This window comes from Lynx canadensis, chromosome F2 (genome assembly GCF_007474595.2).
Source record: "Lynx canadensis isolate LIC74 chromosome F2, mLynCan4.pri.v2, whole genome shotgun sequence".
Taxonomy (NCBI): Eukaryota; Metazoa; Chordata; class Mammalia; order Carnivora; family Felidae; genus Lynx; species Lynx canadensis.
This window is the reverse complement of record NC_044320.2, coordinates 77,360,825-77,377,406: the sequence shown is the minus strand read 5'-3', so window position 1 is coordinate 77,377,406 and position 16,582 is coordinate 77,360,825. Positions and strand designations below refer to the sequence as shown.

General features: G+C 41.2%; 1 protein-coding gene across 2 annotated transcripts in view; it reads right to left on the bottom strand.

Annotated features, from left to right (window-relative positions):
• Nucleotides 1-10,399: 10,399 nt before the first annotated feature.
• The window catches only part of OPRK1 (opioid receptor kappa 1), a 29,652-nt gene continuing 23,469 nt past the window's right edge, over nucleotides 10,400-16,582 (bottom strand). For both annotated transcript variants that reach the window (XM_030304503.1, XM_030304504.1), the window contains exon 3: nucleotides 10,400-13,299. In XM_030304503.1, coding sequence (XP_030160363.1) covers nucleotides 12,767-13,299 — 533 coding nt within the window. In that variant the 3' untranslated portion in view covers nucleotides 10,400-12,766. The remainder of the gene's footprint in view (nucleotides 13,300-16,582) is intronic.

The window sequence follows — 16,582 nt, the reverse complement described above, 5'->3', positions numbered from 1 at the left end:
ATTGCCTCCATAGTCTTGCCTTTTCCAAAATGTCACATAACTGGAGTCACGTACCGTGCAGCTTTTTAAGAGGGCCTTCTTTAACTTGGAACTATACATTTAAGTTTATGCATATCTTTTTCGTGGCTTAATAACTCTTTTTTTATCCCTGAGTATTCCATTATATGTATACACCATAGTTGTTTGTCCATTCACCTGTTGAGGGATAGTTTGGTTGCTTCTGGTTTTCAAATCACTTGGGTACATATCTAGGACTGCGATCGCTGGTTTGTATGGTAACACCGTATTTACCTTCGTAAGAAAGAGGGACTTCTGGCACCAATGTTTTATGATCCTACCAGAAGGTAGCATTAGTTGCATTCTATAGTAACGGTTAATAGTAATAAAATACAAAATATGAATATGGGAATAGTGAACATTAACCAAGGTATACCATATCAGCACCATTCCTCCCCTCCAGAGTATTCCGTGAATTAATACTTTATCTTAACTGGTGTATTTGGGATTAACAACAAATTTACATAGTAAAATATGTGCGGATTGTGACTCCGTCTCAGAGATCGCAAATAAATCAATGTATTTTCATGCTAATAGTCATTAAGAATTCATTTTCTCTTTCAGCGTTTCAAGGAATATTCGTTGGTGCATCTCTGTCATTGAGTGGGATCTGTTTGTGGCAGATATTTCAATGTTGCATGGTCATGCGACATCAGCCCAGGGGTTTATGCACTGACTTTTAAAACTGATTATAGATAGGGGCACCTGCGTGGTTCAGTCATGATCTCACTATTTGTGAGTTCAAGCCCCACGTCCGGCTGGCTGCTGTCAGCCTGTCCGTACAGAGCCCACCTTGGACCTTCTGTTCCCCTCTCTCTGCCCCTTCCCCACTTGCACTCTCTCAAAAACAAATAAATATTTAAGAACTTGATGAAAGATAACAATATCGTACAATATACCTGAAAGTTGTAGAAGAGCGGATCTTAATTGTTCTCACCGCAGAAAAAGTAATGGTAATTATGCAACATGATGGAGGTGTTAGCTAACCTGGTCATAATGGTGGTAATAATAATATCCCAATATAAAAGTGTATCACATTGACATAGTATATACTTTAAAGCTATATAGTGTTATATGTTAATTATATCTCAATAAAACTGAGAAAGAATTGAGACTTTTTGGGAAAGAAACCTGGTGATATTTGGAATATTCTGGAAGTTTTTTTTCTCAGCTTGTCTAAAAGGTTTCCAAACTACACTTCAAAGCACCGTGCTGGGCTCCGAGGAAATACACATTTTGTGTAAGACTCCAGAGCTGGACTCAAAAGCTTGTAATTGTATGCAGGTGACTAAGGGAAAGGGATCGGAACACGTTCCAAAGTGTTTCTAGAAGATAGTTTAAGTATCTTCATAAGTATCATATGAATGAAACAGAAGAATGCCACAGGAAGAGTAAAGATGAAGAAAGTTCTTCTTGTGGGAGTGACCAATAAGGTTAAGAATCCCACAGTTGAACAGTATAAACAAGTGGCCTTCTATATCTCAAAAAAAGTCATTAAGTGCCAACAGGAATCTTGATCCCATTTGAAAAAGATGCTTCTTAAACCAAGCCTTTGGTTGGTGTAGAGAGGTAACTCTCGGATACCATATGAGTGGCCTGCTATTAAAATTAATTCTTGACAGTTTTTTAACAACTGGACAATGTTACCACTCAGATGATAGTATTAGTATTTTATGAAATTGTTCTCTGGCTCTCTCATATATCTGTGTACGGATATGTACATATATGGAGAGTTGTGATTGAGAAGTATTTAATAAAAGTCACGTAAATCAATATGAAAATTTACCATCCAATGCAAAATATTTAAAACTATATTTCCGGGAGTCTGGGTGGCTCAGTCGGTTGAGCTTCCCACTCCAGCTCAGGTCATGAGCTCACAGTTCGCAAGTTCGAGCCCCGTGTTGGGCTCTGTGCTAACAGCTCAGAGCCTGGAGCCTGCTTCGGATTCTGTGTGTGTCTCTCTCTCTCTCTGCCCCTCCCCCACTCACTTTCTATTTCTCTCTGTCTCTCAAAAATAAATAAATGTTTAAAAAAATTCAAACTATATTTCTTTTTATTTTCTACATAAACAAAACTGTATGTGTGTATGTAGCATAAAACTGCTTTCCAAATGATGTAAGTTCATGCCATTTCAATCATTTCCAAATCATTTATTGAGTCTTAGAATTTCTTTTCCATGTAGCCCATTATACTGCTGGCTTATCACTGGGTGTCCAGTGTAGACCAAGCTGTGGTGAAGGAATGGCTGGGAGTGAGGGTCCGCTCTTGGGTAGCAGTGGCTCTCACAGGCCCTGTGTTCCTGCCCACGGTGCCTCCACCAACGCCACCAGCCTGATTCCTCCTTCAGTTCTCCTTCCGGGATGGCGGTCACCCTCAATGCTTCCGGTACCCTTTCCCCCTGTGCCTTCATGCCAGCTCATGGCCTCTGCTGGGAATATGCCATCCTTTTAGGCTCTTTGCCAAATGGTATGGAAGAATTTGCAGTTTGTGCCTCTATACCAGGGCCACCGTTTGGGTGTGTGTGTGTGTGTGTGTGTGTGTGTGTGTGTACAGATAACAGATACCTATGTACGTTAGATAATGAAATAAATGATCCTATGCATTTAACTCAGTTACAGTCTTTTGTTTGTGGAGAATAGTGGAAATAGAAGCTTCTGCCCACCCCAACCCCTCTGCCTTATATTTCTGTCTAAACATATATTATAAGTCTTGAATGAAAGTCACTGTAAACTAGAGTCCAAACATTTAGAGTTTTAAAGAGCTGACTATAAGCTCTCCTGGGTTTTTATTCTGTAAAGCTTTAACAAACCTGCTCCTATACCTAGTCATGTAATCTAACACCCCACTTGCCACTAATTCAAATAGAATAAACTACAAATAAAATAAACAAATAATGCCGAGAGCACATAATTATGGGCTCTTTGATGCTTTATTTGGCCTATTAAACTTTATATAATTTGCCAAGGGAAATGTATTCAACATTGTCCCAACAAAGTGCATACATCTATTTGTTTTTTTTTATTTTTAACTCAATATTAAATTAAAATTAAAAATTAAAATTAAAATTAAATCAAAATTAAATTAAAAATTAAATTTTTCAAACAACCTGATCTGATAACGGATTATCAAAGTAGATCTTCTATCTTTCTTTTTTTCGTGCACAGAAAAACCAAGACAAAGAACTGTTAAGTAGTGTTCAAAGTCACAAAGTCAGGAAATAAAAGTGATTCCAAAACCACATTTCTCTGGCTCACAAAAACATGACCTTTTAACGTTCCCACCATATTGTCGGTAATAACACTTGTATTATTTGGTACAGCATTTAGAAATAGGAAATAATATGCAATGATTAATTTAATTTTTATAAACTGTTACGGTGGGGAAACCATCCATACCTAAAAGAAACTTATTTTCTGTTTTCTTATAAAATGTCTACACTCGTTGCTTGTTTGCATCATTAATGAATCCATTACAGTATTATCTCTCAGTACACAGCTGCCTTTTTAGTTATGTCCATTTTCTGCTGTTCATGGTCCAGTGGTAGCTGGAGGGAAGGAAATCTAATATGAGTTTCCTAGAAGCCCTGGCATTTATATATTTCTATTCCGGAGGAATAGAATAGAATTGGTGAGTTAAGAAGGTTTGGAAGAAAGACAAACTTCTTAGGATGATTCTTTTCATCACGAAGAGCAGTAGTTTTTTCCCTTCTGCTGTATGGAGAGGTGGGCAGGGAGGTTTTGAGGGGAGGCAGGTAGTGAAATCTGCTTCTGTCCGTGTGTGTTACGGTGATTTTAGAACTAAAGTCCTGCCGAACACAGTGCTGTACAACAACCACCTCGTTATGCTCACTGATTCTGCGGGTGAGGAATCTGGAGACGGGAGGATGGCTCACTCTGCTTCACAAAGACTGGGTTCTCGCCAGGAGTGACTTTACAGCTAGCAACCGGACTCCCAGGGAGGTGTCTTCATTTGTCTGGCAGTTGAAGCCATCCGTTGGCTGGGGCCTCAGCTGGTCTCTTTCACTTACCCATAGCTTCTCCCGTAGCCTCTCTACAGGGGCTTGTTGGGCTTCCTTATAACATGGCAGCTGGCCCCACGAGCAAGCATCCTGAGAGAGAGGCAGAATTACGTGGTGTTTTATGATTTAATCTCAGAAATCACATGGCGTCGGGGTGCCTTGGGTGGCTCAGTCGGTTAGGCGTCCGAATTCGGCTCAGATCACGATCTCACAGTTCCTGGGTTCAAGCCCCGCATCAGGCTCTGCGATGACAGCTCAGAGCCCGGAGCCCGCTTCGGATTCTGGGTCTCCCTTTCTCTCTGCCCCTCCCCTGCTCGCACTCTGTCTCTGTCTCTTAAAAATGAATAAACGTTAAAAAAATTTTTTAAAAAGAAATTGCATGGCTTCGTTTCCACCATATTCTGTGGATTGAGACAGTAACACTGGTTTATCCAGGTTCAAAAGAGGGACACAAACCTCACAGGAGATAAGAAGAATTTCAACGTATTCACATTGCATGAAGATTACTTGGAATGAAAGATATACAGCCATGCCATTTTGGAAAATACAGTCTGCCACAATGAGTCAAAGCTTAGCATATGCTTTGTTTTATAAGCTGTCTGATTTCCCAACAGTGGAAGTATGAAAAGAATCAATGGTCTGGGAGTATTTGCCAGTTAAACTACCCATATCCTGGGCCACTCACTACAGACCAGTGAAACTTGATTGTATACCCATTCTTGATGACTGGATCTTTGCTCCTTCTGTATTCCTATGATCTAGAAAGTGTGGCATAAGACAGCTAATGCTCATCGACTGCCAATCATTTCCTAACCTGCTCCATGATAGTGGTAAGAAAGGCAGTAACGAAGCCCATTCAAGTGGACGTTGCCTGGAAAACCAGCTGAATCACAAAAAAGGAAATGCTGAAAATCTTGACCAAATCAATTCAGTAATAAAGACAGTGTTGACCTTCAAATTATTTTTTATTATCTGACAAAATATTTGAGGTTGTGTGCACCCACATATGCAGGGGTATTGTTAAAGTCCTTAATTATTGTTGAACTGATAGTTGAATGACATCATCAAGAAAATTTCCACAAGTCAGAAACAAATTTGCCTGCCTATAGATCTCAATGGAAACACCCTCTTTTCCTTAAAAAGTAGGCCTTAGAAACAGACGCTTATGTACTGAGGAACAATTTCAAAATGTAACTTAAAGAAACACAGATTTATTTTTTAATCTGCAAATAAAGTTGGAAGTGCGTCAGTATCCTAGAATAAAGAAAGCATACTGGCAAAGACCCTTGAGAGGGTCATCTTAGTAGTGTGCCCATCTAAGTGGAACTCAAAAATGAAAACAAGCTACGGAAATATCCAAAAGCTCCGCCCCCCCCGCCCCGCCCAAAAAATCTATTCAGTGTTCACCGTGTACTACTCTTCAAATTATTTCAAAACATGAACATTCTTTTTTAAATTTTTTTTTTCAACGTTTATTTATTTTTGGGACAGAGAGAGACAGAGCGTGAACGGGCGAGGGGCAGAGAGAGAGGGAGACACAGAATCGGAAACAGGCTCCAGGCTCTGAGCCATCAGCCCAGAGCCCGACGCGGGGCTCGAACTCCCGGACCGCGAGATCGTGACCTGGCTGAAGTCGGACGCTTAACCGACTGCGCCACCCAGGCGCCCCAAAACATGAACATTCTTAATTTTCACTGGAATGGAAGTATGCTCGAGCTGGCATACATCACGGTCTTGTGTGGGGTTACAAAGAGGAACGGCATAATTCATAGGTACACAGACTGAAGATACATTATTCATGGCTTTCCCCCTCATCGCTCCCGGATCATAATCTCTTCCCCATGCCAATGAAATGCCTGTCATCCTGCAAATGATATCTAATTTAGCCCTGAGAGTTCCAGGATACATTTTGGGTATAAATAGCCACCATGTGACCAAGTCTCGCCATTACACAAGACATAAGGAAGTAGAAGATATCGAAGATATGGAGGGTATACGAAAACGATGGATTCAGTCGTCGTGGTAAGCAATTGTACACTGTGGTTGTTATTAGCAGTGTCATTTTTAGTGTTATTTCTAACATCTGCAAGTACTCCTTTTTTTGCTCACAGATGTCACCTTGTATTATTTATAAAATATTCTCAGTGCTAGAACTCTTCAAAAGTATGGCTTAGTCTGTGGCTTATGCGTTACATTTTACTAAGCGTAAGACCATGTCATGATTCTTGTCTTAAGATAAAATTTGTACATTTGAATATTAATTGCTACCCAGAATCAATACTCAAGAATAGAAATGTCTTTAGTGTGGGTTTTCCTCTTGGCTCTGCATAAATCTGGAGGCCCGTTTCCAGAATGGGAGAGAAGTAACACAGCTGTCAGAACTTCATGTCCCCCAACCCTGTGGCAGCCCATGTTCATGACACTGCTCTTCTCACTCTCTGCTCATCCCACACGTCCCCTCATTCTCCACCTCCACCCACGAATACCTTTCACATGCACACTCCTTTCAGAGCTGCTGTGCCCAGTTTTCTGTTCTCACCAGATTCTTCCCCCTTTCTTCTTAGGGAGCCACTGAGGAAAGAGCGAAGGTTTGACCGGGTTTCTCTTTCCACAGTTGTGTCTTTACTGCCTGCTGGATCTCACGTGGCCATAATGTGTCACATGACTGTGGGAAGCAGCCCACAGGGAATCTCATAGAGAGTCGTGCAATTTTAAAAGTGGAAGAGACCGTGGAAATAACGGAATCCAGTGTTTCTGCAGTGCGGCCAATTGAGGATAATAGTAATTATATTAACTAACACTTGTTGCGTATGGACTTCAGTTACAGGAGCCCAGTGATTCTATGTGATAGACATTCTTTTCGTCAGTATTTTACAGAGGATACTGTCATGCAGAAAACATCCCCGTCTTGCCCAGGACCGCACAAATCTCAACTGGAACTGGGAGTTAATTCATCCATCTAATTCCCAAGTCTCTGCTTAGTGTTCATCCCCCTGATAGCTTCTTTTGCTCACCAACCGCCCAGAACACCGATCCTGAGAAATTCCATCGTTCTGCATGTAATAATCACATTTTCCCCCAACTTCTTGCCACGTCGTGAGTGGCACTGGCAAACTTGACTTTTCCATCTCATGCAACTAACTTAGAGGCTCATTGAGAGTATGATCTCAGGACATAAAAACACTCAGTATAACAATAAACAGGAGGTTTTATAATGATTTGTACTAGCCATAGCAGCACTGTTGTTTTTACATCAAAAGTTAGCTGATACTTTTCTTCAGTAAATAACTCTTAGCCTCGAAAGGCATATTTCGGGTGTGAATTTCTGGTTGAGGTACATTATGACATTAGAAATACCAAGTTGTATTTGTAACTTCAAGGACACGGAAAATCTACGGCTTCGATGAACTAGAGAGTCATCTGAGACCTCGCAGGTGGTCACTAGTCCTTCTTTCCCACATCTGACGTGGAGTTTCTTCCCCTAAGTAACAGTTGAGGAAACGTTTCTGATGAAGTTGTAGGTCACCTCCAACAGCAAGGAAAGTATTTAAGTTCTGAAACGTATCCATTTTATGCCCTCCCAAAGCACAGATCTGTATAGATTACAGGTTTATTACACGTAATCTAGCCTAGTAGGCTAGTAGTCTGTCCTGCTAAGGTCTCTTCCACCAACCAAAAATTATTTATCAGAGGTCCAGTGGAGGCTATTACGTAGTCACCTGTCTTTGCTCCTGTCCCACCTTGTAAAGAGCACGAAGCGAATGAATTGGTTGCAAACCAGCTGTTCTAACTCCTCCCTCGTTCCAATGTCCAATAGACATTGTTGAAAGTAACTACACTAGATCCTGTAGTTTGGTCTGTGTTTTACATACACCTTTCTAGCACAGTTCGTAATTCTCAGTGTCGCATCCTCTGGTATAATTCCAAGACTATATTGTTCCCAAATTATGTGGCTTTCAAAATACAGCCTTCCCTGACTATTTGAAACTCACAAAGTCACTTACAGCATTTACTAGTTGCCATTTTAATGATTTTCAAATACTAGAGTACTGCTATTCTAACTATTCTAGTAATTTCAAGTATAACATAGAGACATAGAGAAAATACCTTTAAAAGTATGTCTACGTAAATGGATAGATAAACCTTTTAGAAAAGGTTGCATTCATTGATCTGTGCCCTCGTTGCAATGCATTGCGATTATTTCCTTAATGACGTGTTTTCCTTAGACTGGAAGTTATCAAAGGTGTATCTGTTTTGTATACTTATGCAGAATCTGGCATAGTTCCTGACACAAATACAAACATCCTCTCAAGCAACAGCTTTCGCAAAATTTTTTAATATTTGTTTGTTTCGTGTTATCACTAGTTCCCACAAACCTAGTGACTATCCATAGGAATGTATCATGCAGCAAATTAATTACAGAGAGAAGGTATCGTAATGCCTGAAACTTATGGCATATTGAGCTCCAATCCCCAAGGAAATTGTGTTATCAAATCAAAGATAAATACTAGAAAGAAATTGGCTATTTTAAATGAAAGTAGGACTTGCTAGTGTGTTCTCCTCAATTAGCTAGAGGCATCCTTTTTTTTTTTTTACCTCCCTTTCCCTAAGTGTGTTTCCACTTACACACACACACACACACACACACACACAAACCTTTGTTTATGCGTGCAAATGCCATGAGGTTTAGAAACAGGTAATTCACGATAGTAGTGCAGCCATACTGTTTTGGAAGCAAGGAAGGAGAGTTTGATTTCTTTTTTTTTTATTGATGGGACAGTTTCATTCTGAATATTTTCCATAATGAAAAAGTGGTTTTCCATGAGGAAGGCCATGTGTGACACTGATTCTGGAATCTTGACAGCATTACTGTGGAAAGCCATGAATTCTGAGGGATTGGTAGGTTTTGGAATTCAAGATCACGGTTTAGATTCTTACATTCTGTTCCTTTCCATTAAATACCCACGACATTGTCATGGATGGAAAATCAAGGCGATTGTTTTTAGTTTTGAGAAACAGTTAACATTGTTCTGAAGTACAGCATCATCAAAGCCATTAAAGAAGAAATGATATATCACAGTAATTGACCACTGTGTTTTGAGCAGGTGCAATTTTTATTTTTCCACAAGGCACACAATCTTATATACAATGCATACTTATCACCTTCCAAAATTGCAAGATATAAATAATATACACTGAAGAATATATGAGTATACTTTTGTTTCAGAGAAGAAAACGGCCTTAAGACAAACAGGTTTATGTCCTTCAGGGGTGGGATTTTCATATTTATGCTGAATCTGCCAAACAGCTCTTGTTAAGAGAATAAATCTCATTGGATGGACATACAGCCTTGTCATAGTTTTTCCTTAAAAACATCTCATTTAAAGCCAGTGTATTCCTTTTTTTAAAAGTGTATTTATTTTGAGAGAGACAGAGAAAGCACAAGCAGGGGAAGGGCAGAAGGAGAGAGAGAGAATCCTAAGCAGGCTCCTTGCTGTCAGAGCAGAGCCCAACACAGGGCTCAAACCCACAAACCGTGAGATCATGACCTGAGCCAAAATCAAGAATCAGACGCTTCACCGACTGAGCCACCCGGGCGCCCTCCAATGCATTCCTTTTGTTCCAGCCCATTTATCTTATTATGTCCCAATACTAGATGAAACATCTATAAATTTTCTGATAATGGGTCTGCAGACTCAAGAACTTGTATTTCTCGGTAATTCATCACAGAATGGAACAACTTTCTTAGGATTTACGTGAATATTCCCTCATGTTTTTCAAAACTAGTTTTCCAAACTGCTTCTTTTTTAGTATTATGCTTTGAGTTTTGACTTATGTTCTTTGCAAAGGGGAGCCCTTAGATTCTGGAGTATTTCTGAGACATTAATGGTGGTTCCAGTCTCCTTCCAGTTAGAATTCTACGTTTTCACCCTCCTTGATGCATCCTGCGTGGATGTTTCATTTCTCTCTATTTTTTTTATGACCCCCTCACTAGATTTGACCTTCCAGAAGTCACCAGGGTGGGAAGATGGGAGTTTAGGTAGAGCTGACCTCGAGATTAGATACACACAATTCTGGTCTCAAAGAGACATAGCAGACAGAGTGCCCTCCTCGCTGTGATGGGACAGCAGGACACAAACATACATTATCACACACACACGCATGTGCATATGCATGCACACATGATCACACACACACATATACTCACAAACACTCACATACACAAACATATATACACATTCACATACATGCACACACACAGGCAGGCATGCAGAGATATACTCACACTTTCACATATGCATGCACACACCGTCAAGCACATGCACACACTTATGCACACAAAGACACATACGCCCATGTAATTACTCACACATGCACACGTGTGCACACATACACACTTTTGACAAGTAAATACTTTTGTGTAAGTGGTATTTTTCCCAATATATATGACTCACTTTTTCATCCTTTAAAGTAGTGCCCTAAAATGACAAGCCACTCTCTCTCCTCTTCCAGTTTGCGGCAATTGGTGCCCACAATAATAGAGAAATTTGTACAGCCCTCATGGGCACTTAGAGCTACTTCTTGGGCTGCAAACTTAGACATAAAAAAGAGCAGGATAATCTGGCTAAAATTCAGAATCCAATAATGGCCATAGATGCCATAAGGGCACACGGGGTGCTAATTGAAAGAAAACCCATTACTGTAATTTCATTCCATGATTGTGTCTCTATTATATTTTTGCACCACTTAAGAATCCTTCAAGAAACCCTCCCGGGTCTTAGTGTTCCGTAAAGAGATTTTTATATTTCTCACACCAGTAGGGTTTGTTTCTGGAACTACTCTCTGTATAAATACCCCTCCCATATGATAGCCACGATTTTTAACCATACGGCGAATGCCAATCAATATTTAAGCCCTTCCTACCTACATTTTGTTATAGGAATACAAAGCCACCAGAGAAAATCAATGAAATTTAAGAAGCCCTCAAAGGAATACTTCGTGTTCATTAGGAACCTTGCCTTTCTGCCTTACGTCATCTATTAGATGCCATGGAAATCTGGAATATACACAAATATCACTGTAGTAAAATTCTGAAGCCATAATATAAAACCCTCAGGGCAAGATTTGTTTCCAAAAGGAGAGAGTATATACACAAGACAGAAAGTACACCATGAACGGAAAAGACTACTGTGATGGTGCCTATGAGCACGAAGGCTGATACATTTGATTTCCCACTAAATTCCAGGGGATGCTGCCCTAGGAACATAGAAGAGATTGGGTGTTATTTCTAACTTATCCATTTCTTCTGCCCAGGCAAATTACAGAAAAAGCCATTACCTCTGAAATCGTAAGTTTCAGGGGGAAAGAAAGGAGACTATGTCATCTGGAAGTTTTGGCCAAATTATCCTAAATGTGCTGCCCACGACATTATCCTCAGCTGGTATACTCCTCACAGAACACAGTGCAAGGTTGTGTCCAAGCACCACGGGGGACATCACGTCCTCGTTCAGCCCACACTTCGGAACGTTTCTACTTCCTGCTGAAGGCCACACGATCCTAGCCCAAGATTAACAAGGGCAAGACCCCCTCCCTCCCCGGAGAGAGAGAATTTGGTAGCAGCTATATATTCACGAAGAGACGCTGCATGTAGATTAGATTCTGCCAAGTCAACAACCGGGGAATGAGTACCATATTTCATAATTGATTAATACGTGCGTTGTGAGTACCGTTGAAGGACTAAATGGCACTCACGGGTCTGAAAAAGACGGCACCTGACCAACTCCCAGAAAGAAGCTTATGTTGTCCCCAAATGTCTCAGCATCAGCTCTAACTCAGGGGATTTGTGTTAGTATGCCCTCGGGAGAGTGGCTGGCTGGAAGGCAAGCCCATTTCTTACTCGCCTGTATCTACTATTATTTACAGGTGTAGTTATATACATTCTTGGTGGTATTTGAAGACACGCGTTGTCATGAAATTATTTAGCTGAATGGCATGCTGAAAAACCGACTGTGGCTTCTAAGAAACTAAACTCGGTTGGAAACCACCTTTGGTCTGTTGAAAGTAACTTCATACGTATCAAGGTAACTTCCTGTTATACGTAAGCAGACACCTCAGGTGTGGGTCTGAGCCCTGCCTCCGCCGGAATCCTCACCGCACAGCCCCGTGAAGTGCGTCCACAAAGCATCAAGCGAGAGGGGCACGTGCCCTAGGAACGGTCCTTGTTTGTATTCAGGTGGTCGTCGTCAACGTCAAGCATCTGGATTGGAGGCCCACTGAGCTCTGAAACCAAGGTGCTGTCTTGTCCTGTCTTTTTTCCTCAACAGAGCTTCTGGAACCGCGTTGCATGGGAAGGCCGCAGCAGGTGGGGCCCGGACTAAATTTAGGTAACCAGAAGAGAAAAGGCTTCTTTGTCCATGAAAGGAACTCAGAATCAGCCGTGCTTCCCTGCCCTAGAAAGGGGCTGGATTTGCTTACTCAAGTCTTCTCCACTCCATCCCTACAGCCTCGATGCTTCCGCTGACCTGGGTCGCTAACCCAGCCAGCATCGTAGGACTTCAGACCACGAGACTTCTAAAAGTTTGTTAAAGATTCTACCTTTCCATCTCAGACTTCGGTGCTGATCTGAGTTAACCCTAGATCATTAAACTCTTCTCTTCCCGAAGAACCGTAGGAAGACATCTCCACGACTAGTCATACTGGTTTATTTGTCCCATCAACATCCCTCATGTAAGCAGGATCCTGAACCGCGTTTCGGACTCTACTGGTGCTCTGTCGCTCCGTCCTCATGTTAACTGGAAAGCAGAAGTCCCTAAAACACCGCTTGAAGTTTTCATCCAGAAACGCATAGAGAATGGGGTTCAGGCTGCTGTTGGTATAACCCAAGGCGATGCAGAAGTAATAGCTAGAGAGGGCAGCGGTGCTGTGAGAGGCATTCCCCAGGGCCTCCACAAGGATGAAGATGTGAATGGGGGTCCAACAGATGATAAAGACCGCCACCACCACCAGGACCAGCCTGGTGATCCGACGGAGGTTACGATCTTTCTCTCGGGAGCCAGAGAGGAGACGCACGCTCTTCAAGCGCAGGATCATCAGGGTGTAGCAGATGATGATAATGAGGACAGGGATCACGAAGGCGAAGACGAAGACACAGATCTTCATGAAGAGGTCCCACCAGGAGTACTCGTCATCCGGGAACTGCAAGGAGCACTCGATGACATCCACGTCTGGACAAAGTGAACAAAACAAACATAAGCACCAGAAGAACGTCTTTTCTTATGACCGTGGCTGCAGAGTATTCTAAAAGTGAGTGTCAGGGGCGGCTGGGTGGCTCAGTCGGTTGGGCGTCCGACTTCGCTCAGGTCACGATCTCACAGACTGTGAGTTCGAGCCCCACAGGCTCTGTGCTGACAGCTCAGAGCCTGGAGCTTGCTTCCGATTCTGTCTCCCTCTCTCCTTGCCCCTCCCCTGCTCGTGCTCTGTCCCCCCCCGCCCCCCCACCTCTCTCTCTCTCCTTCAAAACTAAATAAACATTAAAAAAATTTCAAAGTGAGTTTCTTTTTTTTTTTTAATTTTTTTTTTCAACGTTTTTTTTTATTTATTTCTGGGACAGAGAGAGACAGAGCATGAACGGGGGAGGGGCAAAGAGAGAGGGAGACACAGAATCGGAAACAGGCTCCAGGCTCCGAGCCATCAGCCCAGAGCCTGACGCGGGGCTCGAACTCACGGACCGCGAGATCGTGACCTGGCTGAAGTCGGACGCTTAACCGACTGCGCCACCCAGGCGCCCCTTAAAGTGAGTTTCAATACATTTGCGTGCAAAGGTACAATTACGGTGAGATGATATTACCTGAAGCAGATCACCAAATTGGGAATGAATGCTATATATGAAAACTACCTTATCTTTGTGCTTATTACAATGAAGCCATTTATTGGTGACATCACAATACTACGGAATAAATGAGACAAGCTCGCAATAGGAATTATGCAGTTGTGGAGCCCAGTTTAATGTGGACGACTTTCAGAAGAGCTAAATTGATCATTTATAGCATAAGCCCTTACTTGTATTTCCATTTATTAATAATTCTCCCAGACCCACGGCTCTGGCAATAAAAGCTAGTATCTATTTGTAATAAGTGATGAAATATTTCGAGTCTAGCCATTCAATTTAGCAAAAGTCAACTTGCCTGAAAGCATCAAGTGATTTATAAGAAATCATTATGTGTGTCAGTAAAAATTTATATAAAAAAAAAATGTGTCCAAATACGAACCAGGAATTGTGACTTAACGGAATCAATTGATTCAGGGCATTGTTGAAACATGAGTAAACTTTTGGAAAAGAAAGAGAAGGAGGAAGAAAAGAAAAAGAAAACAGAAGATGGAAGGGGAGAAGAAGGAAGAAGAAAACCCTCATGAACACCGTCATCAAGGAAATTCGTAAGCCAGAAACATTTTTCGTTTTACTAACATTGACTATGTAACAGATAAAACAAATATTTCAGGTGGCCACTTGGAAAATGGAGTTATTTGCTCTGCTTCTCGTGGCTGCACAGCATTCTCTGTGGAATGGCCTTACGATTGGAAAGAGCGGAGACCAAAAAGAACGGAGACCCAGGATAAGCCCTTTGATGATGCTTCCGCGGGGGGCCTGCTCACCCCTCGGGGGCTCCCTTTCTCCCCAAGCATCAGTGAGTCCACATTTTGTCCTCTTCCGTCTGAGCAGTCGTTGGGCACAGAGCAGGCAGACCTCTTTGCCTTGATCCTTCCTTACCGGTAAGTAATCATTAGCAATAAGAGTGTAATTTTCATAATGATAATATTTTCTTCCCACATTGGGCATCTCTACGTCAAAAATGGCAAAAGAATATTTTTAGAGAGGTGAAACAGATCTATTTATGTTTTCTAAAACGTTTGGATGTGATCTTAAGCAAATATCCCTTAGGAAAAACAAAAGGCATCGTCTTAGAATTTCAATTAGACATATTTTAAAATACAAAGAATATAGTTATTTTGGCCAATTAATAAAGATGACTTTCTTAGAAATATGTCTTTCATCAACCAGATGCCAGATCAAACCTTTCATTGGTAAATGCAAACTTCCAGAATAACTTGGGATTTTTGATCCTCTAAAAAAGTCATTGTTTAAACCACTATTACTATGAAGACTATTAGAAAAAAATAAGCATCTCTTTTAATTTTTGCTTTTAGTGTTTATGGGAATACTAACAGTTAAAATCATTTTTTAAAATCATCCCTATTATCACTGAAAAAAGTATTTGTTAAACAACTTTTGACAGGTGACAGATTGCAAGTGATTTGTCTATTGAGTCTAGCCTCCTCAAAGGTAGGGAATGTGTCTAATTTTTTGTTTTATTTTTTCCATGCTTAGTTTTTGTGTATTCCAAGATTGTCTCTTTCTTGAGGTCGGCCTCAGCTTAAATGTCACATCAAAGACATTTATACAGAGGCCACAGTCCTCTCCCTTGCAATCTATATTCTGTTTACATATTATACTCACCCTATTTTTAATCATCATATAATGACAGAAGCCAGACAGAAGCCCTCCTGTAATAAATAATATGTTACCTTTCCTGATGTTTTTCTCTCCATCCAGAATGCAAACTACTTTAGGGTAGATACCCAGCGTGTTTTATTCAATATTTAATCCCTGCTAGATAGGGTGGTGAGAACCACAAGATGCTTAAGGAATACAAATTGTTAAATAAGAACATAAAGTGAGGGGTGCCGCAGTGGCTCAGCCGGTTAAGTGACCGACTTGGGCTCGGGTCATGATCTCGTGGTTTGGGAGTTCGATCCCTGCGTCGGGCTCTGTGCTGACCGCTCAGAGCCTGGAGCTGCTTCGGATTCTGCGTCTCCCTCTCTCTCTGCCCCTCCCCTGCTCATGTTCTGTCTCTCTCTGTCTCTCAATAACAAATAAACAAAAAAATTTTTTTTAAAGAACATAAGGGGCTGAAGCAGTAAAAATTGTTAAATAAGTGAATAAATGAATATCACGTGGAAACCCTCGAAAATAGGGACTGATTACAGTAGTTATTCTGGAAAAGCAATCTGCTAAGACAAGTCGGGCAGCATAAGAGCTGATATTTAAGTTGGATACATCTTCTAACTGTGAGTATCAGCTTCCTCTTGAACAAATGATCTTGCACGTAGTAGGGGCTCAATAAATATTTGCCAAATGGGTGAAATAGTCAACTACAGCTGCTTTTACAAGACTTTGGGAAACATCCAGTGATAGAAACATCCTCCAGAAATGTCAATGAATTTAAGTTTATCCCAACAAAGAGAAAGGAGAATACAGAGGCAATCAACAAGGAAATTCAAGTCCAAGGGCCCCATTTTTACAAACTGTTCTCTTTTGGGGAAAAGAATACATCTTTAGCCTTCGTGATGCACACAGGCCAAAAGTGAAGGATACAAAAGTACGTTCCATGCAAATGGAAACCAAAAGAGAGCAGAAGTAGCTGTATTTACATCAGACAAAACTGACTT